This window comes from Falco punctatus, assembly GCF_963210335.1.
Source record: "Falco punctatus genome assembly, chromosome: 8".
NCBI classification, from domain to species: domain Eukaryota; kingdom Metazoa; phylum Chordata; class Aves; order Falconiformes; family Falconidae; genus Falco; species Falco punctatus.
The window spans coordinates 24,339,909-24,365,023 of NC_137588.1; the positions used below are offsets into that span (position 1 = coordinate 24,339,909).

Below are 25,115 nucleotides of genomic sequence, written 5' to 3' on the forward strand. Positions count from 1 at the left end.
AGGCGTTTCACTTCTGGGACCTCTGCGGCGCAGTTATCTGATTTCCTACAGAAATCCTGTCAGTGTCAAAGGTCCCTTCTCTTCAACGTACAGCTGTGTCACCGCGCTCCAAGCGCCTCAACCGAAGGACAAACCGCAGCTCAAAACACACGCGAAGCCGCTAAGCCAGCCGGAAAACCCGAGGTTTTCCACCGCCCCGCGGTGCCTGTCGCTGCTTGCTCCCTACGGGCGGCAGCCGCCCCCGGCCCGGCCCCCCGCCCGCTCACCGCGGCAGCCCGGAGCGTGGCGGCAGGACCGCAGAGCCGCGAGGCGGCGGCTCGGCTCCTGCGCCCGGGGCAGCGGCAGCGGCACCCGCCGGCCCCGCTCCGCCCCGCCCCGCCTCGTCCCGCCCAGCGCCGCGCCGCTCCGCCATGCAGGTGGGCTAGGGACGGGGGGCGGGATGGGGCTGGGCGGGGGGCTGCGGCTGCTGCTGCCTGACCGGACTTCTCCTTGCAGACCTGCCTGAAGTGGCTGCTGGGGATCCTGGGGGTCGCCGCCGTCGTCACGGTCATCGCCGTGCCCCTGGCGCTGCTCACCGGCGGTGAGTCCGCGGCCGGGCCGGGCGGGGAGGGGGCCGGGGTTCCCTGCGGCCACCGGGGCTCCCTGCGGCCACCGGGGCTCGGGCTCTGCCGGGCTCGGGGATCCGCGGCCGCGACCCCCGCTGCACTGGGGGGAAAGTTTTGCGGGAAGTTTGTGCTTTAGGGAACGGGGTTGATAGAGCTGGAGCTCCTGGGTCCTGGGAAACCGGGAGGTACTTCATCAGCGTGGCTTACCTGGGAGGAAGGGGGTGGTGTGTGTGTTACAACGTCCCTTGATTCCCATGTGAGCTGAGAAAATTTAGTTATAAACGTTATCGTTTTCAGCGTTTTCGGTGCAGCCGAAAGCTGTACAACCAGCAGTAAAAAGCCAGTTAGTCAATTTCTAAAAAATTATACTTCCTCTAATTTGCGGAACTTTTGTTAACGTTATTGTGTGAAACAATACATACAGCACAGTTACAAAGGTCAGAAAAGTAGGAAAAGGTCTGGAATGCATTTTCGGACTCTGATCGGTTTGTACTTTCCAGATGATCCTTGTAGCTCTGGACGTTAATGTGTAACACATTAAATCTTCATCAAGCAATGTATTGCTTCCAGCTGGTAGGACAGCTGCAGGTTAATCTTTTTTTGGGTGTTCTTACAATTAACAGCTGAGCAGTTGTGATACGTAGAACTCAGCTCTGCAAACTCTGCAGAAGCAAAGTGTTTTCTAGGGTAGACCCTCGGTGGTCTTCTGTGAGGTACACCCCGAAAAACATGAAGAAGTGTATGTTGATCTTGACAGTGTGTTCAGAAATTGAGACAGCAATTGCTTATGTGCACAGAAAGTTCTGGTGGGTTTTCTGTATTTCAGTTAAAAGAGGAAAAGCTTGTGGCACTGGTGTTCATATTGCATAGTTTTCATCAAACTTTTTGCAGTTCAGCTCTATCATTATTAACATCACAGTCATTAACTGGACTTTGAAAAATTTAGGTTTTATCTGAATTACACACCTTCTGAGCTAAAACTTGCGTCAGTGAATGCTCCCTCTCTTTTCTGTTATTTTTGGGCAGCTTTTTGCCACTTATCTCATTAAAAAAAAATCAGATTTTTGACATCACAAAGTACTTTTAGTTTCAGAAGTTGGAAAGAGCAGGGGAAAGGATCTTGATAGCTTACCAGATGCATGTGTGCAGGCGTAACACCTAGCGAAAGAATTCGGTATGCAGGCCTGAACTCTGCTGCAGAGTTGGTGCTGGTCTACCTTAACGCCAGCGCTATGTCTTACTGAAAATGAAATGTGTTTTCTGATTTCATGAATTGTAGCATAGGAGTCCTTTTGCTGTAGAAGTGGCTGCAATTCAGAATCAGTCATCGAGTTATATTAGTAAATAGATTTTCACTTTAAAGAAGCTTAGGTTGGGTGACATACAGAATATCACCGTGCTGTCAGCCTTGGCTTGCATCATTTTGGTTGTAAAAGAGTAGGGCAACGTGTCAGTCTTTTTACTGGTGTCTCAAAGTAATGCAGGTCATTACCTGGCACACCCAGGTAGTTCTCCAGGTCCCTCTGGATAAAACAGGGATTGAGATGGAGAGCTCCCAGTTCAAAAACTGGAATTCCTGTCTCTTCCCAGGTCAGGCCAGCAGTAACATCTGAATAACAACTGTGACCTTTATTGTTTGGAAACTGAAGGGTGCTTTTGAATTTTTAACTGAAGGGTGCTAAACAAATGTTTTCTGTTAGCTGAGCGCGTACAGGTGGTGCGCTTGTAAGTACAGGTTAGAGCATTTAATCACTGACAGTTTGATTATATAGCTTTTATGAACAACCTCAGGGCATGCGAGTCAGCTGAGGATATCTCCTGGGTCAACACAGGTGATGACCTGAGTACAAAATGAGAGGTGGCAAAACTAAGGGGCAGCGGCCAGGAGGAGCAGCAGCAGCTTACATGAATATGAGTGTGAAGTTGAAGTCTGCTCCAATAAAATTGTAATTGCAATCAAGTCTTTATTTTATCCCACTAGTTCAAGCATTGTGCAGTGAGTGAAAATCATGATTATTGATATATACAGATAATTTTGAGTTTGGATATCTTACCTTTGGCCTGGTGTTTTTCTCCCTGCGGTGCTTCTCATTGTACTTTCATTTCATAAGCTAGTAGTCATGCAGCATAGAATTAGTTTAATAAATGGTTTCCAGTGCTGTGAAAGGATGTGAAATTTTGCCACACTGGAGGAATTTTGGCTTGTTTGCTGGACTGTAGGCCTGGCAAGTGGAATTTCTACTGTTTCTCTGGCAGTTATTTAGCATGGACAAATACTGTAGACTTAAAAGTTTCCCTAATTTGGGTGCAGCCCTTCACTGTTTACTTTGGGGGTCTTCTGCCAGAACTGTGTACAAAATTCTATACTTTTTGTTTATACCCACTGCCTATTTTGCCACCTTATTTTATATTTAATACCACATGGGGCTACTTCAATCACAGAATCATTTAGGTTGGAAAAGACCTTTAAGATCATCAGTCCAACTGTTAACCCAGCACTGCCAAGTCCACTGCTAAACCATGTCTCTAAGCACCACATCTACACATTTTTTAAACACCTCCAGGGATGGTGATTCTACCACTTCCTTGGGAAGCCTGTTCCAATGCTTGACCACCATTTCAGTAAAGAAATTTTTCCTAATATCCAATCTAAACCTCCCCTGGCACAACTTGAGGCCATTGCCTCTCATCCTATCACTTGTTACTTGGGAGAAAGAGACCTACCCCACCTGCCTACATCCTCCTTCCAGGTAGTTGTAGAGAGTGATAAGGTCCCCCCTGAGCCTTTTCCTCTCCAGGCTAAACAACCCCGGTTCCCTCAGGCACTCATCATAAGACTTGTGCTCCAGACCCTTCACCAGCTTCGTTGCCTTTCTCTGGACATGCTGCAGCACTTCAGTGTCTTTCTTGTAGCCAAGGGCCCAGAACTGAACACAGAATTTGAGGTGCAGCCTCACCAGTGCTGAGTACAGGGGGACAGTTGCTTCCCTTGTCCTTCTGGCCACACTGTTTTGGATACAACCCTTGTATTTGCCTGTGACACAAGATGAATTAATCTAGCAGCTGTGATCTGGCACAGTTTTCTTGGGAATAAGTTATTCCAGTTACTGAAAGGTGTTAGGTTTAAGTGTGTTTAGGGAGAAAGCTATAAAATCTGTAAGGGAATTTAAATCTATGGATCAGAAATTGATCTTTGAAGTAGAATCTCTTTGAATCTAGATTCAGAAATTTAAGGTTTAGATAAGAATCTTGACTATGTGTGGGTTTTTTTAGAGAACTGTTATATAAGCAGCGAGCGATAGTTAATTACAGTAACCTAACTTCAAAGGACTTCAGTCAAAATCATGGCTGAAATTCTCTCCAGAGTTGTATGGGAGATACTCACAACATGGCAATTAACCTGCTGTATTCTGTAGAATTGTCTGACCGGTCTTTTGGCTTGAATCTGACTGTTCTAACTAATCTCTTTTCCCCATGTATTCATGCACCTTGCTCTGCGTTACACGGTCCTTGTAGTCTTCATGTCACGTGTGGATATGTAACTGCTCTAGCCAGTGAAAGAAAAGATAGCGAATGGAAGTGTTTCCCTGCTATATGACCTTGACTTCTGTAACTGTCATTTAACTTGGTTATCTACCTTAATTCAAACGTTGGGGCAGATTTGAGAGGGACTCCAGAGCTATTGATTACAGAGTTAATGATTACCTCCCCCTGGGGAAGTCTCTGCATTCCCAGAGTGTGATGCCTGGGTGAACTGCCCTGATGCTCACCTGGTAGTTCTAGTCTCTCCTGGATGCCCAGTAGCAACCCCTGGGTATCAGGTGGAATTCTGAGTTCAGTGACCCTTTGGCCTGACTCAGCACAGTCAATTTTACTTTCTTCTTTGCCGGAAATTCATTTCTGTGCTGTAACTGTCACATATGTCAGGCACTAACTGGGGGCTTGAGTGTAGGGGGGAAGGTTTTTTAGTGCTTTTTTACACACGTTGGAAGAGAAACAGGGAAGAAGAAGGTTTAGAAAAAATAGCCTAAAATGTCACTTACTTTTCTGACTAACTACTGAATCAGTCAGGTTTCCCTTCTTGCATCTCTCATGCTGCTCCTAAATTACATTCTTAGGTTGCAGATGATTCTTGCTCTTGTTCTGCTGTCACTAAAAAATGGCAATACTCATTCACCTTTTTCTGACTTTTATCATTTCTCTGTCCTTTCTTTTCTCATTATTGCTGAGTATCATGCTTGTAGTCATCTTTCCCTTGTCGTTCTTCCAGTCTCCCTTGGTAGTGGTGAGCATGCACTAAAGCTTCTGTTATTACTGGCTTTATAGTTTTCCATGTCTTTTGACTTGGTTACATAATTTCTTGCTCTTTTTGTATTACATATGGAAATTAGTAAAATGTGGCTTGACACTGGGGAATATACAATATATATACCAAAAGTAATTTGTCAATAACTTTAGATTTTGGTATGATGATATGTCATAGTATAAACCTGAGAATAGGGTAGAGATGAAGAGCTAGTCATTTGGAATTTAGAAAAATAAGTCTGTTTCTGGAATAGTCAGAAAAGAAAGATAGCAAGAAAATTCAACCTTCGTAGCCTCTTGGAGGAACCTGAGACTGAAAGAAGCTGTTTTGCTAAAATATGAACATATATTGATCCATATCGAATCTTCAAAGCCAATAAAATGCTCTTGAATGTCAACAACTGCTTTATTTCATCAAAATTAACCTGTTTGACACTTTTTTTTCAAATGGAATCTGGACAAGAACTGAAATACAGAATTCAATGTATGTTGACTATCTTTGGTCAGTGGCATAATGTGGCTACGTAAGAATATACTGGTAGTGGCCTGTCTCGCAAATTAAAAAAATACTTCAGCTAGAACTTTTATGACTATATCCTTACAGCTTGACGTATGTTTTCATATTCAGTTACTATGTGGAAGGTGTTGACAGAAAATGAAATTTTAATTTTATACACAGCCAACAAATCTTAATAGTGGCCTGATTTTTAGTAATGAGACCTCAGCAAAATATGTATGTCACCAGGGGGAAAAACATTCATCAGTTTGGAAAAATCCCTAAACCTGTTCATCAGCCACCTGTCTGGGTGCTCCTCCTTTTCCAAGAGAGAATTTTGTTGCTTTCTGAAGCCCCTCTAATTGAAAATGACACTCAATTAGGAAGGAGAGAAGTGATATTCCCAACTAGACAACTGTGCATGAATATCAAATACAACTTGTTCATAATCCATCAAATTAAATATTCAGTTAATATAGAATAATTAACCTGAGAAATTAATATTCTCACGGAAACTTCATAAGCAAGAACTCTAGACTAGTAATATTTTAGAACAGGCAAATTTGAAATGGAATTGAGCAAGCAATTTTTTTAACCTTTACTGAGCTTCTTACACTAAAATCATTGTTATGGCTCTTGACTTTTATTGCAGTAATGGCTGTACAGTCTGTGCTGTATATATGCAATGTGCTTATTGTTTGGAAATAAGAGTAAAACTATAATATCTAATAGAAATATCTTCTTGCCATGTTTGAGATGTCACATTTATTTAACCTGCAGAAAGACAATCTGCCAAAATTATTGAGGTGCTTTTCTATGTGTATGTCCCTAAAGACTTTGCACTCATTGTTTTTTTCAGTGTAATGAAAGAAGAGGCTGTCTGTTTTAAAGTATCTGAAAGACTGGGACTCTCAGAATTGATAGGGGCAGGTTATTATCTCAGTTGTTCAGTCACCACTTCTGTACTTGAGTGTCTTTGTCAATTGGTTTTATCCTAGGTCTTTTGATTTCTACAGGTATTAACCAAAAAGGAATGATTTAGCCAGTTGAAATAAAAATTGTTTTTTTCTTGGACTGTGTAGATTTGTATGAAGGTAGTTTTCAGTTTTAGGTTTCAATAAAAACCAAAGAGCAGTGAAGGAAGCAGGGAGAGAATTACACACCTGAATTCAAGAATTGTAGCCTTTGTTCTCAGTGGAAAAAGATCACAAAGAGTCACAAACCATTTATTATCATCATCATCATCATTATTTGAACCTTTAGACTTTGGAAAGAGTAGCTTATGCACTGCAGCCGGCAAGAAAGGAATATTTTTCATAGAAGTTGACTGCAGTGTGCTGGAGCTGATGACCAAACTCATTAGCTTAACTGTATTCAAAGTTTCACTTTAGTCTTTTCATAGTAACACAGTTACTTGGCTTTAATTTTGCAGTCAAAATAGTAATGTGGCAGTAAACATGATACTTTGGTGAAAAACACATCAAGAGTGGGATAAATATTTAACCAGTTATTTCTGAATAAGTTTATCAGTAAGTGTTTGTGATTTAATATTTTTTTTCTAAATTAGACCTTCTCTGAAAATTTTACTGCTCCTCAGATGTTTTATTTGAGACATTTCTTAAATTTTAGTTTAATGGTAAGCAGATGATTCACAATTGAAGGGTTCATGAAAAGGAGCAGCAGTATTATGGAATATGTGATAAAGTACAGTAGCTGCTTTAATTTTAGGGTGTGTTTCAAGGTTTGTACATCTAATCGCATGGATGCCGCATTTCATTCATCTGGACAACCTTACCCATCCACCGCTCTCAAACATGAACACGTATACCTCTGCTTTGCATGATCCACCCCACAATTGATGTCTGATGTAAATATTAGCAGCCAGGGCTCTGCAGCGAGGTTCCCAGAGTGAGCATAGGGGGGAAAGGCACTAAGATCACTTCTTTTCAATTTTTGAGGAGTACAAGTATGCGTTTCCTGAGATAAGAAGGCCAGAGGTCTTCTGCTTATTTTTGTCACTGTCAAAAAGGTATTTTCATTTGCTCAAAAGATAACAGCTCTTATATACCTTAAAGTAAAAAAGCAGCAGAGAAAAGTCATCTGTATTTTTTACATGAGTTCGTTGAGTGCTCTCACTGGTACTCCTTTTATTTGGTGCTTGTTGAATTTATCTTGCAGTAAAGCTTTAGCGCCTTTTCACTTCTAGTACTTTAGAGCTGGTTAGCTAAAACACATCAATAACCAACAACAAAACCTCGCTTATTTTAGTATCAGGTTAGGAAGCTGGGTGGAAGAATTTGCAGCAATATCAAAGTATCTCTTCTGTCTCTTTCTTTCAGAAAGTACCTCTGAGCCTGATTCACGAAGAACATATACTCTGCAGAATTACTTGAACAATGACTATAAGTACAGAACACATAATTTGCAGTGGATTTCAGGTAATTCATTCTACATTCAGCATGAATGTCAAGAAAATGTATTGCCTTCAGTAAATGTGTATCTTCATGCTAAGGTGACTATTGTATCCTGAAAAAAAAAATTAAATTATTTAACGATGCCATTATAGAAGGGTGCATAGCTCAAAGGCTTGTGATTTTTTTATTATTTTTTTTCCTCTTAGATACGTGTTCACATTCATGGTGAGCTATATTATCCTACTGCTAAAAAAGCATGCTTACTTCTGTGCTTTTTTGTAGAAGCGTGTTATCCTCAAGTGTGTCAGCTTCCTGTGCATCAGGCTATTGGGGAACAGGAGGATACTGGGTGCTTTTCCTTTTGAATATGCCTGCTGCCCCAAGGGAAAGAGATGCCAGAAGGTGGGGGCTGCGAGCCCCAGGACTACATTTTGTCAAAGTTCTTGTGCTATAAGCGTTCTTTCATTACAGAAGTAGGAAACACAACATTGACCAGATTTTTTTAAATTTTATTTCCTGCTTAAAAACTTAAGGGGAAAAGAGAAGTATCTGGTGAGCATTTTACTTATTGTTTATTAGCAGCTCTCTTGTTCTTCTAGGAAATCAGTATCTGCACAAAACTGCTAATGGGGACGTGCTGCGTTTCAACGCTGACACCGGAACACCCTCAGTAATCTTGGCGAATACAACATTAGTATGTTGATATATATATTATATATGCAGACATTGGGAAAGGTATTGCATTTAACATTTTGTTCTATGCCTTTTTTTGGAATCGGTGTTTAATGTTCCTTCTTTCTTTTGTTGAAGGATAAATACAAGGCAACCACAGTTATATTGTCTCCTGACCAAAAGTTTGCTCTTCTGCAGTACAGCTATACAAAGGTATAAGTGCACTTTACTTCTCCGAGGGTGAAACTGGGAAATAAAGGTTTAGGAATAACTGAGAGGCTGAGAGAATGTGAGTGAAATGCAGGAGTATGGATGAATGAGATTGATGACTGCAAGGGAACAGTGAAGTTGAGCAGGCAGGAGGAGGAAAGAGGCTGATATTGTCTGCGAGCCTGGCAGAAGAGATATGGTTGCTTGAGAAAAGAAGCTGGATGAACAGTGGGTGGAGAGATATCACAGGAAGAGTGAGGATGGATGGTTTATCTGGGAAGACAAGCTAGAAAGGTAGATAGGCAGTACTGCCCAAGGAGTTGTGTGGGTAAGGAGGAGTGATGAGTAGATATACTTGTATACTTGTGCATACATGCTATGTATATATATGGTGACGTTAGGACATAAGAATTTAAAACAGAGGTGAATGAAAGGCAACATGTGTTTACAAGAGAAGCTGTCCTCTTGTGCTTGGAGTGGACTTGGGTGTCTTGTTCCTCTTGTGCCTTGTCAGCAAGCACATGAAAAGCCTCCAGTGTAATGCCTTATCCTGGCTTGGTGCTGAGTTATGCAGCAAAGGTCATCCTGTCTTTATGCCAGGTGGTGTGAAAATCTGGCTCTGTGCACCAGCTGAGGACAGTTTCAGAAACCTAATGGAGGTGATAATTTGACCTGTGTGTGCACTGAGAAGCCAGTAACTTTGTTGTTGTTTGTTTCTAGAAAGCTGCTTGTTTTGTTTGTAAAAAAAAACTTAGTGCCGACTTGTGCAGTGTACAAACACGCAAGCACGGTGTCACTGAGCTCAGTCTACACGTTCTGGCTCTGCAGTCCAAGAACGGCTCATGCTGTGCCAGCCACAATCCATGCACTCGGTCATCACTTTCTGCCAGTTTTAGCTTCCTTGTTAGGTACTACTAAGCCAGTTACCTTTTGTCTTTCTGAATTGTTCAGAATTATTTCACTGCATCATTAGTGGCCACAAAATGGCTTACATTTTTACAGTCACCCTAGACATCCCCTCTGCTCATGATTTATTGCCCTATAGTATTTTACTTGTTGCAGTCATAAGAGTTAATTTTATTTTCATGCTGAAGCAAGAAATTTATATAATAGTTTGATTGAAAGTTATGTTGTTATTAATCTTCATTGCAAGAAAACAGAGCAACAAAATGAATCATGAGGATGTAGACACTTCTTATGTAATAGCCATCTGGTTGTGTAGTACTAAGTTATTGTTTTATATCTTTATACAAATCTTCAAGAACCATCGTAGAAGGTAGCATTATTGTAACATGTCAACACCGTGGGCTAACTCAAACCTATTCAGCCCCACGTAATGAATACATTTAAATGTGTCTACATTATCGTCATCATCTTTCTCTCTGTAAGTGCCCACAGAGTGATACAGACTTTGAAGCAGATTTCTGAGAGAAAGGTTTTATTTCTGTGATAATATAAATGGGAATAGGTCACCCTGGAACTGGAGGAACTGCTAGAGAAACGCTGCTGGGACTTGCGGGGACTACTAAACAATATGATGCCAAGTTAAATAATAGAGCACAGAAAATGAGATAGAAAACAGCAAGTGCGCCAGTAAGGCAGAAGGAGGAGGATGAGCTGTGCATAGCTACAGTAGTCTGCCATGTAGCTACAAGGATTTCTGAAAACCTGCAGCATCTCTAGCCTCTGTATCTCTGTCCTTAATCAGTCAGTGGCTTCTGTCATAGTGTTTAAGTGATGACCACAGAGGGGTGGCAGTTCTTCAGTTTTCCCTTAGACCTTGCAGAGATTCGTTACCGTTGTACGTCCATTGTGTTTTGTCTTAAGCAAAAGCGTGAGGAGGGTTTCAGAGGTAATCCAAACTGTAAGAGATGTGAATCCTGGTGAAATTTGTCTTCTTAATATCAAAATAATTCTTTTGCAGTTGTGGAGGCATTCCTATACAGCTTCATATCACATCTATGATTTCAATATCAGGTCAGTAATTTTGCACGCAAGACGTAGTTTTAACATTATTTTGAATGAAATGACATTTCAGTGATTTAGCTGCATTCTGGTTTTGTTTTTCCAGTGCTATCTTAGATGACGGACTACTACATAAAGATATACAGTATATATCCTGGTCACCTGTTGGTCACAAACTGGTTAGTAAAGATAAAGGAAACATATAAACAGTCATTTTTTGTACACATGACATGGATGCTCATGTTGCTGTACCCTGGAGGTTTTGGGACTTTCTTACTGCTAGATAAAAGTAGCTGAACTAGCTTCCAAATTGGCTACTGTTGCTGGAAAGACTCCAGAACTCCTCTGTGTGTTTTGTTTTGTTCTTTAATGAAAATGTGTTCCCGAAAGTAAAGTAATAGTGATCCCAGAAGTCATGAAATGCACAAATGCACAGGAACTTCATGTTGTTACAGTTGCAGACAGTTGCTCATCCTTTTCAAAGGCAGCAGCATTACAATTGTCTGCTTAATCATCACTGTGATTTTTATCTCCTAATTACACCATGATCAATGAAGTTTTATTTGATGGATGCATGTAACAGGGATTAGAGGATCAAAATCTCTCTTGTACTCTTTCCCCCTGCTATTTTCCTCCTCCTCTCCTCCTAATCCATTGCAGTGGTGACAACCACTGTGTCTGCAAGGCTTGTGCGTTCCCTATGGTGATCATTGGAAATGACCAAAGAACTATCACAGGAGAATGTGGTGTTTATTTATTCTTATTGCTTGTAGTGTAGCAATTATAGAGCCCAGCCACAGAAGCAAAGGATGTTGAAAAGAACTTTCCACATCTGAGGGAAGCTGAGGAATAAAACTGTGTTGTTAAGTTGTTGGCAAGGAAAAACAGGGGTGACTAGAGAGGCAGGCAGGTGCCAAAAACTAGAGGAGTTCTGAGCACTACTGGAGAAATGCACCATCTTAGCAGCTCTATTGGCAATGCTGAGACCCCCATCGATGTCTTACCAAAGTAGATAGTTCTCTTTGAAAGGCAAATTAATGGAAAACAACTCCTAGTGAAGGAAGATAAACTTGTATCTCAGCAGAAAATGAATAACAAGGTTTTCAAAACTTGATACGGTACTTATGTCATTCATCATAGTTGATTGTTTTTTTGCATCTAGGCCTGAAGTTAGGTTGCTACACATGATTTGTATGAGTGATTCAGGTTTGTTAAACATCGGTGATGTTTTGGTGAAATATAGGTTTCAAAGACAATTTTTGTCATCTGGTGTAAAAAGTAAATTTCCCAGTAGGTGAGGCAAAGAAAGGAAGTAGGATTTACTCTAATAATAATTGTAATCACAGTGATGTTTTGCAGGCATATGTTTGGAAGAATAATGTTTATATAAAAGCTTCACCAATGGCAGAATCTGTGCAAATCACTAAAAATGGAGAAGAAAATAAAATTTTCAATGGAATACCAGATTGGGTTTATGAAGGTAACTATGTCAAGCATATTTTACTTTGTATTACATTGTCAAAACTTTTTTCTGTTGTAATTATTTTATTATAACTGTTATTTCTTATCATTAAGAAGTTCAAAATAATCCAAGTCTGTATTTTAATAGAAGCATGTATCCTTACCTGAGCTTAACACCTGGCTAGTGTGAGGATCTAAGAACAGAAATGAGTTCACCTAACTGGCAGCACATCACTGGAAATCATAGTGCGTGAATTAGTTTCATATGAATGATTATAAGAATTGATCTAATGTCTTATTTCAGAACCCCAATAAACAGTCTGCACTTCGGTATCTGAAATTAAATTAAAAAAAATCCTACTAAAAACAATGAGAACAGTAGCTAGGATAGAAGAACCTATTTATCAATTATAACTTAAACATATTTGCATCTCTTTCAGAGGAAATGTTTGGCACCCATTCTGCTCTGTGGTGGTCTCCAAATGGCAATTTTGTGGCATATGCAGCATTTAATGATACAGAAGTTCCTGTTATAGAGTATTCCTTTTATTCTGAAGACACCTTGCAGTATCCAAAGACCATTAGAATCCCATATCCCAAGGTTTGTGTTATTTGTTAATCATGGCTGTTCTGCAGTTACATTAAGAGAGTAGTCTCGTTTAATCAGTTTCTGCTAATGAAAATATTGTCTGTCTTTCCTCAACAGCTTGCTGTGATTACTCTTTCTGAAGTCAACAGCATCTGGCAATGTTAAAGTATTTGATTATCTCCAGGGGAAAGCAAAAAGGAAAAAAAATTATTTAAGGTTTTGTTGTTTCACCAGAAAATGTTGAGGTAGCAAGTAGATGTTGAGCCAAAAAAGCTTTTCAGAGTTGAAGTTGGTATAAACCATTTGGAAGGTGTGTATTGTGTTTGGGTTGTGCATGGTCCATTGATAATGGAATCTTTTTCAACTAATGTAGCATTTTTAGTTGTTGCATACCCAATATAGGTATTGGGATGAAGGGGAGGAATTTGCTGATGGAGTTTCTTTGCCCCCACCAAAAGCTCTTTCAGTTTTAGCTATGAGAGTGAAGCCTTTAGTGCATACAGCTCCTTCTCCTCCCCCTTCCTCTCCACATGACTTTGTGCCCACTGCATGTGGCACAGTTGGCACTGGACTAGATGGTGTGAGAGTCAGAGTCCAGTATGCACCAAACAGGTTCTTTCAGATACTCCACATGTGGAGGGTTTCGTGTTTAATACAGGATTTACCTCTGTGAAGTTATTTGACATTACAGAGGATTTTGAGTTAGCAGAGCAGTGCAGCAGTGCACTTAAGACACAAGTACAAATTACGCTTAGAGTACAGCAATCGCACTATACCGCTGAATCACAATACAAACGTGGTTCTCGTTGCTGTCTCCAGAATATGTTCGCTGCCACAATGCTGGGCATCCCCATTGCTGGGAAGGAATATGTGGGCTGAAACCATCTCCAGCACATCAGTTCTTTCTGTTCATTGTTTGGTTTTTATACTCTGTGTTGGGCTGAGACACCTATATCTTCCCCCCACCCTCCCATCCCTGCTGGTCTGGCCAGCTCAGGAGGATAATTTCACTCTTCTGATTAACTGGGGCAGAACAGCTGATACAGCTGTCTGATTGCTCAACTGCTACAGCTGTTTGTCTGGTTGAGAAGCTGCCCCCGGTCCTCTTTGTGTCGAGTTCAGCTTTCTCTGCAGCAGCTGTGGCCAGTCACTCCCTACACTTCCCAAAGCTTCAGGAGCACATGGCCTTTGCCTATCGCCTTGGAGCCACCCCCAAAAGGTCACTAATGCTGCTCACAGTGAACTGCTGGGCTCATTGGCAGCTGCAGGTGCTCTGCCCTGAGCATGGTGCCATGAGGAGATGTAGGTGTGGAATAAACTGCCAATTTTAATTGCACCTTCTATTACAAACTGCTTTTGTTTGGAATATTGCTGACTTCTGGAGGCAGGTCAACTACAGGTACCTAACTAGCCAAATCCTCATCATAAGGTTAACTTCTAGAGAAGAAGCCCTGACACAGTTATATTGCTGTCAGTAGCGCTACTGAAATAGCGGGGTAAGTGCTGCAGTCACAGCTTTGGTGGTGGTATAGGCAGCTATTATACGATCATTTAACGTGAAGTGTCTGTTTCTGTGAAGTGCTTTTCTGTCTGTTAGCAATGGATTTGATTCACTGTTAGGTACTGTGTGTGGCACGTGGGACGAGATATGGTCAAATACTGCTTTGGGTACAGTGAGCCCTGTGTAGTTACGAACGTTTCTAAATGTAGTAGTCTTTCTTATCTAGAAACACATAACTAACACTTTCATAGGGAAAAAAAAATACAAAGGATAATTTATGTATCAATCTTAAGAACTGCATTTAGGAACTTGTCTTTTCACATGTTTGGAGTTGGCTGGTTCTACCTGTCTAGTAATTTCTTCATCTATAGTTTCACTTATTTCACCAAGAATATTCTCTCTTCAAAAATACAATGAAAATTTTTATTTTTAGGCAGGAGCTACAAATCCAACTGTGCAGTTCTTTATTGTGGATACCAAATTGCTTCCTACTATCCACTCTGCTGAAATTTCTCCACCTGCAGAAATAATATCAGGGTAAGAAATTTTGGTGAAATATTTGCTTGTTTCTTTTGGTGGGAGAGGAGGAGCTTTCATGTGTGACCACCCTATATTCAGTGTATATGGCAGTCTTTCCCAGTCATGCAGCTCTGGTAGCAACAAGATTTACCAGAGAAAATCTGCACAGAGATTATCCTCCTAGTGATTATATATAGATGGCATATTCCATGTATGTTATATTCAGAATGTGACAAGTTCTTGGCTCATCACATTCAGTGGAGTCTAACTATGGTGAAGTCATTTCACAGTACAACTTTAATATGAGCAAGTTTTGGTATAATCAAATTATAATATATGTATTCCAATTCCACTGGGGAGAAAAAACCCAAAGCCTTAATGGTAAGTGAAGATTTGATTTCATTGGAAGCAGACTCCTTGCTAAGGCAAGGTATCATGGTTGTCTTCAGATTTATACTTAAAATGTTTGTTTTCTTTGGAAACATGGTGAAAACCAGCACCTCTCACAGTAAATGGAAAATTTTATTTCTCAAAATGCCACTGGAAATGCACAACATGGTATAAATGTATTTTGTAAAGAGCAGCTAAATTGATTTAAAATGCATGCACACAGAATTTAGTATCCCAGATCTTGGGGTTTGTTTTTTTCTTTTTAACAGTATTGTGGAAATTTTTTAGAGGTTTGCACTTACAAGCATGATGGGTGTGGAAGCACAGGTTATACCGATAAACTTCAGAAAAAACAAAAGAGGTCTGTTAGCTAATGCATAAACCCAGCATTTTGTACGTGGTGGCCAAAAAACTGTAACTGGAATATCAGTGTTACTCTGTTTCAGTCTTCACCACAGTTTGACTAACATGTCTGTGTTAACAGAGATACGCAAGTTTTTGTGAATGTGTTGTTCTTTATGCTTTCTCTACATACAGTAACACTGCTGTAGCTAGATGTTATATACTGTTGTGCACTGCTTTTCTCCAGAATTTCAGTGCCTTTTTTTCAGGTTTAAAAGCCCTTTATGTTGTGGCCAATCCGGCTAAGATCTCTGCTGTCTTAGAGTTACATTTTACCTCTTGTTACCACCTAATGAAAGCTGAACAATGCTGCTGTGTGACCTGGGGAGAATAACTATGATCTATCTCCATTCCAGCCTTGTACCCATCTGGCTAAGACAGGCCTGAGTTACATGGAGTTAATAATCCATTTTTGAATGAATGTAGCACTCTGTAAATCAGGATTAATACAAAGATAAAGTCTTGGATGAGTGCAAAGATGGAAACTTATTCTTTCTCCCAACAGCTGATGCAAATAATAGTTAAGCCTTAACATATGCATCTTGCAAACATTGTGGTGGCCAGAACAAGTCTTAGGGAATTTTGCAAGAGCAGAAAGTACACGAGTAGGAAAGGGCAAGGCATGTGTAATGTTGCTGTTGGGTAGTTTTGCTCCGCGAAGCACAAAGTAGTGAATATTTGCACAGTGTGTCTATTTATACCACTATAAGACAGGAAAGGTTAATTTTTGTGGTGAAAAAGTCTATTTTTACTTCCTTGGAGCTAACTTCTGAGTAAAAAGAAGTTTGAATTGGTGTCATACTGCACCGCCCCACCTGCCTGGGTGGGGATTTCAAGGGGCAGTGCCCCTGCAAATGGTTGTCTGTTGCAGTGCTATCCAGAGCTTTTATGTACAGCAGCTGTACCGCCACATTTGAAGGCGACACAGTGCACTTCTGTTTCAGAGGAAAAGTTTTATTATTTGTCAAGGAAAGCTGCCAAAATCTAGAATGGCGGTGCTTTGCCGCATAAGATGGTAGATGAAACCTGACATGTTTTGCACAAATGACCGGCATGAAATCCATAGAGTGTTTAAACACCACTTTTAGCATCATGGGTATAGGGGACTCCTCTTGGCTAACAGGACGATGAAGGCAATGGATGCGTCTTGTCTGAAATGATCTGTCCTAAGGATATGTCATCTCCAGAGCAGAGAGCTCCAGACAGTGATTGTAGGAATAGCCCTTCTCAGCAGCAAATAAGGAAGGGAATGCAAAACTACTGTACTCTATGCGTGAGTTAATTGGAGTTTAGTTAACATTTCTCAAGCTGTTGGAAACTGCAGGTGCATTTTTAATCTGTATGATAACTGTAAAATATTTTTTGTTATAATAATAGCATAATAAATAATAATTTTTTATTTTTTCCTTGTACTGTCCATCTTGTGTGATGGATGATTTAGTCTCTAGAATTGTTAACTTTGTTTCTTCAAAGTGAGAAAGTGAGAAAAAAACTGTGGGGCTAAATTCCTCCTCTACAGAACCAGGGAGACCACTATTATAGGTACCTGAAAACCTGCAGTTTCTTTTTTTTTTTTTTTTTTTCTCCAAACAAGCTTCTGCAGAGTGCTTTTCTAATATCGTTGGTCTAAAATATTCTGTTTGAAGCCAGTGAAAGTAGCAGTTAAATGACCTACCAACTTCCCAGTCAAATATGAATGCAAAAATAGAGCTTTTTCAAACATGATTTCTAAACTGCAATCTAGAAATAAACTTGAAAGTGGTCGGTAACCAGTTGGCATATATTTTTAATCCATCCACAATAATTGTAATGTTTTCCTTTTTCTTTCTTCTTTCCCCCTGCTCCCCACCAATGATCACGAAGATACTCTCATCACAAAACTTCCCACACATTTTTGTTAACTAACTTTGGGGAAAGAGGGAACATGAACTTGGAACTAAGTCAAATGTGCAAATTCCGGTTAAAAATGTATACTTGCCTTGGAGGGGAGTTTTATTTTAGTTCATAAGGCTTCTAGGAGATAGGAGAGATCTAAAATAGGAAAAGACAAGTACATCTAACAGATCGTAAATGGTAAACAAAACCACGAAATTTTATGTGGTGCCTTTTTAAAATTAATATACAGGAATATTTATGAAAATTATATTTTCTTCAGATACTCCAGTTCTTCATGTCAACTACTTGGTATTCTGAAGGTGAAAGTAAAATATTCTAATAGTAATATCTGTTCTTGTTATGATCTCTCCCTCTATTCTAAGTAATGGGCATAAGTACTAAATTGAACAAAGATATGTATCACTCAGAGAGTGCTTACAAGCAACCAACTTCATGCAGCTAAGGATAAAATTTTAAAAACATACAGCTTAATATTCAGAAGAATTTCCTCTAGGTGCATACAGTGCAAGATTTATGAACAGTCTGAAGCAGCCATTATTTTATGCATTATAGTGACCTGGCTGTTAGAATTTAATTGCAGTCTTTCTAGAAGCTGTATGTACAAATCATCTAATTCTTTATTGTATGAATGAAGATAACCAAGGCATCTGTTAGCAGCAAAAACAATTGACAGAAAAAAGGCTCAGATAGGTTTGCATCATTGTTTATTGTTGAAGAGTAGATTGAACTGAAAATAGCCAGATGAGTCCTGTTTAATGAATTGCTGAATGCTATTACAGAGAGTATTTTAAATACCTAGTGCTGTTGCTGTTTTCAGGGATCATTATTTGAGTGTTGTAACATGGGTGACAGATGAAAGGATCTGTCTGCAGTGGCTCAGAAGAATTCAGAATTTTTCAGTCCTCACGGTCTGCGACTTTGAAAGTACTACCGGAAATTGGTTATGTCCACAGGTAAGAAAAATCAGGTGGGAGAGTTGCAATGCTCAGTAAGTGAAACTAGAAAGGAGTATCTCTGTATGTTTATCTTTGTAGAAACATAGGCTGATGTAAAATAAACATAATTGTTGTGGGATTGTTTTTTCTTTCTTAGGAAAAACAACTTAAGGAAGAAAGTAAAACTGGCTGGATTGGCAGAGTGAGTGTTCAATTTCTAAAACTGCTGCACGCTAAATAACACTGATAATTAGGAAAATTTCATGTGAGCCTCTCACTGGTTGCAGTGCCTCTTGTGTGCAGGTCTGATCCATTCACTTGTTGCATTTTACAGGTGTAGGAGAAAAATGGTCTCAAATGGAGCTGCTATGCCACCTTGCTCCTAGCTTTAAGCTTTTGTGGGTATGGCATTCTGAACTCCTAGGCTGGGCTGACAGTGCAGCATGGGCTGGAGCTGTAACTGTGTCCTCTGTGACCCCGTGCATCATGTTCAGCTTGCCAAAAATCAAAGTGCTCCTTCCAGACTCCTTTTTAATTCTGACTACTGCTTTGGTAGCAGTAGGTAGGGGAGTGCAGGAGCCAGGATTCAGAATTCCCTTTGTTCTGGGGGAGTTGTCAGCTATGCTGGTTTGGCTGCTCTCCAGTCTTCCTGCCACCTCCAGAATGATCTAGGGGATAAAATGTATTAAGAAGTGTATCCTATAACCTTTGAATTGTATTGGAGGAAAGCCACAGAGGAAAAAAGTAATTTTTAGTATTTCAGGTCGTAACAAACCATTCCAGGTTCTCTTTTTTATTATTATTTATTTAGTTATTCCACACACACACCTGAAATATCCATTGAAGAGAACTGGGGATAAGATGCATATAGCTGACCAGATAAAAAATTTCATATGCTTCTACCAAACTAATCGCTACTGTCTGAATGATGCTTTCCAAGCTGCCTCTCAGTCCTTTTGTACATGGTAGAGAGTAGGCACCTAATGAACTACACAGAAGATCTGGGGGAAGTGAAGCAGAGATGCAAAAGTTCAGACTTGGAGGGAGAAATGAGTTTCAGAGTTTTTGATGAGAACACAGAGTACACTTTCCACTCCCGCATTTTCCACACACTGATTATGCTTTAGTCACTAATTCACTTTTGAAGTCAAAAATGAAAGTTTAAAGAAATGCAAAGAGGGAGGCAACAGCAGGGATGAAATCATCCACAGTATGAAGATGAGAGATCAACCCACCTGCTGTCAAATTTGATATGGAAAGGAAGGCCTTAACGCTGACACATTTTGCTTCTCTGCAGCAAAGGCTTCACAATTAGACAATGTGATGATCAAGCTGCAGACTTTGTAAACAGTTGTGCAAAATGAGAGGGCAAAATGCAAGTCTGTGCCATTAAACTAGGTTGTTGGTTTTTTGTTTCTTTTAAAGAGACAACCCACATCTTAGGAGCTGTTGGATGAAAAAGATAATTTCACTGTATGATTCTTGGATTTGAGAAGGGAATGGAAAGTAGGGAGGATTGAAGAGAGGATAGGAGAAGTATATATATTCCTTTTTTATATTCTCATCTACTTCAGAATGATAAAATGACATTTGACTGATATGGGATATATATTTTTATATATACATATGAGATGTATGTATACACATATATAGGTATATACAATTCATATAAGTGTATATGCAAGCTTAAGTAAACTATATATGTGTGTAAAATAAAGACATATCGTTCTCTCTTTGTATACCTCTCTTGTGTTTTTTTTTTTCTTATTATCAAAAGTGGAGATTAAATTATACTTAATCTAAGAATGCTTAGAACAGCCTGTGTTTCTGCATGAGGCTTCCAGGTCATGAGCTAAGTTAGAGCTTGCCAGTTGAGTTGAAGGGAAGTCACACTTTGAAAAAGCAAGACTGTGATAAGGGAGAAGCTAGCAAAATATTTGCCAGGTTATTTTTTTGCAAAAATCCTGCTAGGGAAGAAGGAGAGATTATCTGGAGCACATGGGTTAGGAAGACTTGAGGTCTGTCATTGCTTGCTGAGTGACTGGAGGCGAGTCGCTTCATCTTTCTGTTTCACTTTCCCTTTCAACAACAGGTATATTATCTAAGAGGTAACTCCATTGTGTCAGTTGCCTAATTAACATTTAGATGTTCTGGACATGTATCACAGAAATAATTTTTATTACATTCAGCTCAATTTCATTCCTCTGTTTTTTTCTCTACCATGTGGAGGACATCCAAGTGACAGTCAGTAGAAGGAATCCATTCATTTCCATCACTTCCAATTGGTAAATAGGAGAGGCTGGAGCACCTCTGCTATGAAGACAGGTTGAGATAGTTGGGGTTGTTCAGCCTGGAGGAGAGAAGACTTTGGGAAGACCTTACAGCAACCTTCAGTACCTAAACAGGGCCTACAAGAAAGCTGGAGAGGGACTTTTTACAAGGACATGTAGTGACAGAACAAGGGGTAATGGCTTTAAGCTGAAAAAGGATAGATTTAGATTAGATATTAGGGAAAAAATCTTTACTGTGAGCGTGGCAAGGCACTGGAACAGGTGCCCAGAGAAGCTGTGGATGCCCCATCCCTGGAAGTGTTCAAGGCCAGGCTGGATGGGGCTTTGAGCAACCTGGTCTAGTGGAAGGTGTCCCTGCCCATGACAAGGGGTTTGGAACTAGGTGGTCTTTAAGGTCTCTCCCAACCCAAACCATTCTATGATTCTGTGATAAATGGATAGTTCCTTCATGAAAATGTAATTTGATTTGGGTTCTCTGGCATTCTATAATCACCTACTTACTAGCAAAATTTCCCCTTGGAAAGCAGCTTTTCTTTGGATAAAGGGAGACACTTTTCACTGTCAATTGATTTTTTTCTTTTAAGCTTAATTTGTTCACAAATACATGTTAAAATGAAAAATTGAAGGAAAGCTTGTATTTGCAATGTTTACATTGCTACAGGTTACAGCTGCATGTTTGCATTGGACAGGATAAAACAGTGACTTTAAAAGCAGATGCACATATTGTTTCCTAAAATGGTAGGAAAGTAGGAACACTTGTAGGACTTCAAACTGAAGGGAGGTAAGAGGGAATGTCAACCATTACCAGGGCTCAGGAAGTTCTGCTGCTTAAGGAGCAGTATTTTAAGCATGTTTACTCTTAGGGTAACGTCTACAGGTTCTACCTACTACTAAGTCAGCAGGCAAAAAATTGTGCAGTATGTTCAGTGATTGTTTTAAGTATTGAAACTTTTGTTTAGAAATATCAAAACTTAAATTTATCATTTTGGTTTTGGAGCTTTGTTTGCTTTAATAGACGTCTCTCTTGTGTTCAAGTTTCAGCCATCTGTCCCTCACTTTGCACCCGACAATGCTACGTACTACAAAGTCTTCAGTGACACAGTAGGTTACAAGCACATCCATTACATAAATGGCTCACAAGTAAGTAGTAAGGTGTAGGACAGTCACTGCTAACTCCTGTTTTCTCATGGTGATTGAGGAGCTTCACATTCTACTTTTTGCCTTGCCTCTCCCATCTCTCCTCTCAGGCTCCAGTACCTATTACTGCAGGAAAATGGGAAGTAATCAGCATAGAAGCTGTAACCGATAACTTTTTGTAAGTATTGTCATTAAGCTATTGGTTCCTGTCAGGAGGGCTTGTAACAAGGGTCTAAGCAAGCAGGGAGGGAGAACAGCGTGAAGGTGTCATTTAACTCATTAAAAACGTGATCTAAACATGTAAAATAAGCCTTTAAATATTGTAACATACTGCAGATACTTTACCAAAAGTGGTATGTTTTGCTTTTATAGGTACTACATTAGTAATGAAAATGGTGGAATGCCAGGAGGAAGAAATCTTTATAAGTAAGATATTTTTTTTTCTACAATATGAGTAAAATAGTTGTTAATGAACAAGAAACTTTAAGGAAAAACATTGCAAAATAACATATGAGGATGCTCACAGTCTAATGTTGGATCCTGTATAGGATATTCAATGAAAATCTCAGTGTAGGAGTATAAACTGTAAAAATAACTCAATTTACAGAAAAATATTTTAGTTAATAAGGGAAAATTGTGAAAAGAAACAACTAATACTTGAGCAACAAACCCCTAAAGAAAACCCCTCGTGCCTTTTTTGCTATTATTATAATTCCAGTATTAATTGAACTCAAAAGTTTAAAGTCTGTTTTCTCTAATTTTTACATCAGTAAGGGCTTTACTACTGAATTTTAATATACTTAATTCGGTTATCTTATTTAAAAAGCATACATTTGTGTAGCAGAGCTAAAAAAAAAAAAAGTCTTTGATCTCTGAAATGAAACTCGTCTACTTTGCAGAGTGCTCTTGGAAAGCAGTCCAAATTCTGCTAGATGCGTTAGCTGTGATCTGAATCAAGAAAGATGCCAGTATTATTCTGTGTCCTTCAGCAAAGATGCACAGTATTATCAACTAAATTGTCGTGGTGAGTATATCCAGAACTAATTGACATGAACATGACTCACTGATTAGTTGAGTGGGGAAGTTCAGTTCGTCAAGATCTTGATATGCACTGCGTAACAATGATATGTGTTGATATCATTGGATAAATGCATTGGAAGCAGAAAAACATACCCCCTTCCTAGGCTAAAAAGCACCTTGACAAAAATTACAAAGATAAAATGAGATAGTTCTGTCTGTCAGAGGACCTCAAAGAGGTGAAAAACGCTCCTGTCTGCTGTGCATGTCCTCGAGATCTGCATAGGAGCTCTGTCTGTAGAAGGACTTTGGAGGATCTGGGAGCAAGACGAGCAATAAGCTGGATAAAGAGAAGTGTTCTGTCGGGGGGGAATAAAATTAAGATAGATAGTGCCATTTAAAAAAATTCAAGCAGTGCGACTGTAGTCTGTCTCTGATGTGTAAATGCTTGTGCTAAATAGTACAAGGGATAAATTAATCGAAGGGTGAGAAACATAGTATCTTCTCTAAAATTTGCCTTAAAATGAAATGTATGTTGTTGTTTTAAGATGCCGAGATCTTCCTTGATCTATGGGCTTAGAAGGACAAACAGACGTCAGAGGGAATTGTTCTGTCAGGTTGTAAAAATGGTTGTTTGAAGATGACTGCTGTTGTCTCTGTGACAAGACTTACTGATTTCCACAGCATGGTCTACAACCAATGGGTAGCCTTTGCTAAAGAGTGGAAGTTTAACTCTTTAGTACTTTACAATCATGTGGTTCACCTGCGAGACAGTCTGAATATTATATGTGATCCTGTGGCTTGAGTTTGGGCCATACTAACTTAAAATCCAGCTTGTGCAGACTGGAGGGAAACAAGTTCTGAGCTTTTATGATTCATCTACTTCCAGTTACTTTACGAGGGTTGTGTTTTGAGACAGCATGCAAACGTGAAGGTATGGTGCTCTGTTAACAGGTCCTGGCCTGCCCATATCTACTTTGCACAGAAGCAGTGATGATAAAGGTATGGGGTTGTCTTAAAATATAATTGTGGTGCGCCAGAACATGGCACTGTAAATTTATTTTAATTTTGTTCTCATTGCTTAGTATAATAATTAAAATGTCAGTTATAAAGGGTAAATTTAATTTCAGATAATGACTCTAGCATAGTTAACCAGAAGAATAAATTATATAGCTTGGCATATGTTTACGCATAGTTTATTTAATATTATTTTATACTGTGCTAGAAAACAGTGAGTAATGTATGAGTTTTCTACTGGATAATTGTTCAGTTTTTATGAAATTACATTTAGATGAAAAACAGGGAAACCAGCTTTCTGGTTACTAAATTACTGAAGGAAAACTGTATTGTAAACATTACATCTGAGAGGAAAAACAAAAACTGCAGTACACTAAGACTGAAGTGTAGGTTGCCATCATCTCAGAATGAATTTTTTAAGTGGCTCATAATTAAGGAGCAATGCATTTGAAAATAATGTATTTAATCTTTGACTCTTACTAACTCTTGTTATTTAGTCCTCAGATACTTGGAAAATAACACTGAACTGGAAAATTCATTGAAAGATATTCAGATGCCTTCAAAAAAATTTGGCTCCATTAGTGTAGGTGGATACAGTAAGTTCAAAACCATGTTTTACCTTTCTTTACCTCTTTCACCAAGTGCTTCAAGGTCTTCTGCTGAAAAGCGGGACAGAAAAGATGGGTGCAGTGGGGATTATTGTAGTTACTCAGCACTTAGAGGCAAGACAAGATTTTAATTTTTTTTAACATCTCCAAACATTCTGTGTTTTTTTCTGAAGTCCCAAAATATTACCTAAAATAAGCTTTTTCCCTAGTGTTATATCTTGATATTTTCATGATGAAGTGGCTTAGCTCCTTTTTCCTTGATAATTACCTGAAAAACAGAAGTCCCTAACACCGCATTAAATAAATAAGAGGAACTGGTGTAGGGCAGAAGGCTCCTAAGCACTGTTGAATTTAAATTAAATTATAAATTCAGGTAGGTCTTTGTTCACAGGTACGAGTCCCTTTGGTTTGTGTTAGCAGGTTGTGAATTGGGACAGTGGAGGAGAAGTTCTTATCAAAAAATAGACACAATCTAAATGGAAAAGCTCGCAAAATCATTTAGGCTACGTTTCAAGAAGATCACCTTGGACTTTGTGTAGGGAAATATTTGTATTGAAAACGTTCTTAAAAGCATGTTCACGCTCCAAGACTACATTAACCTCTGAATACAAACTAGAACAATCTCCTAGAAAATGAACTGCTAATGCTTTGCTCGTGGTGCTCCTCTGAATTTGCATGTCTGGGT

At 39.4% G+C, this 25,115-nt stretch overlaps 1 protein-coding gene across 2 annotated transcripts in view; it reads left to right on the top strand.

The window, feature by feature from the left end:
• The first annotated feature begins 284 nt into the window (after nucleotides 1-284).
• Nucleotides 285-25,115, top strand: part of DPP4 (dipeptidyl peptidase 4) — a 45,660-nt gene continuing 20,829 nt past the window's right edge. For both annotated transcript variants that reach the window (XR_013929968.1, XM_080399122.1), the window contains exons 1-18: nucleotides 285-416; nucleotides 496-580; nucleotides 7,746-7,844; nucleotides 8,420-8,514; nucleotides 8,631-8,705; nucleotides 10,627-10,679; nucleotides 10,774-10,846; nucleotides 12,027-12,147; nucleotides 12,569-12,729; nucleotides 14,652-14,755; nucleotides 18,243-18,378; nucleotides 18,518-18,562; nucleotides 21,687-21,791; nucleotides 21,899-21,966; nucleotides 22,161-22,214; nucleotides 22,688-22,812; nucleotides 23,760-23,807; nucleotides 24,320-24,418. Coding sequence is in view for 1 of the 2 variants with exons in the window: in XM_080399122.1 (XP_080255248.1) it covers nucleotides 411-416; nucleotides 496-580; nucleotides 7,746-7,844; nucleotides 8,420-8,514; nucleotides 8,631-8,705; nucleotides 10,627-10,679; nucleotides 10,774-10,846; nucleotides 12,027-12,147; nucleotides 12,569-12,729; nucleotides 14,652-14,755; nucleotides 18,243-18,378; nucleotides 18,518-18,562; nucleotides 21,687-21,791; nucleotides 21,899-21,966; nucleotides 22,161-22,214; nucleotides 22,688-22,812; nucleotides 23,760-23,807; nucleotides 24,320-24,418 (1,552 nt within the window). In the remaining variant the exon portion in view is untranslated. The remainder of the gene's footprint in view (nucleotides 417-495; nucleotides 581-7,745; nucleotides 7,845-8,419; nucleotides 8,515-8,630; nucleotides 8,706-10,626; nucleotides 10,680-10,773; nucleotides 10,847-12,026; nucleotides 12,148-12,568; nucleotides 12,730-14,651; nucleotides 14,756-18,242; nucleotides 18,379-18,517; nucleotides 18,563-21,686; nucleotides 21,792-21,898; nucleotides 21,967-22,160; nucleotides 22,215-22,687; nucleotides 22,813-23,759; nucleotides 23,808-24,319; nucleotides 24,419-25,115) is intronic.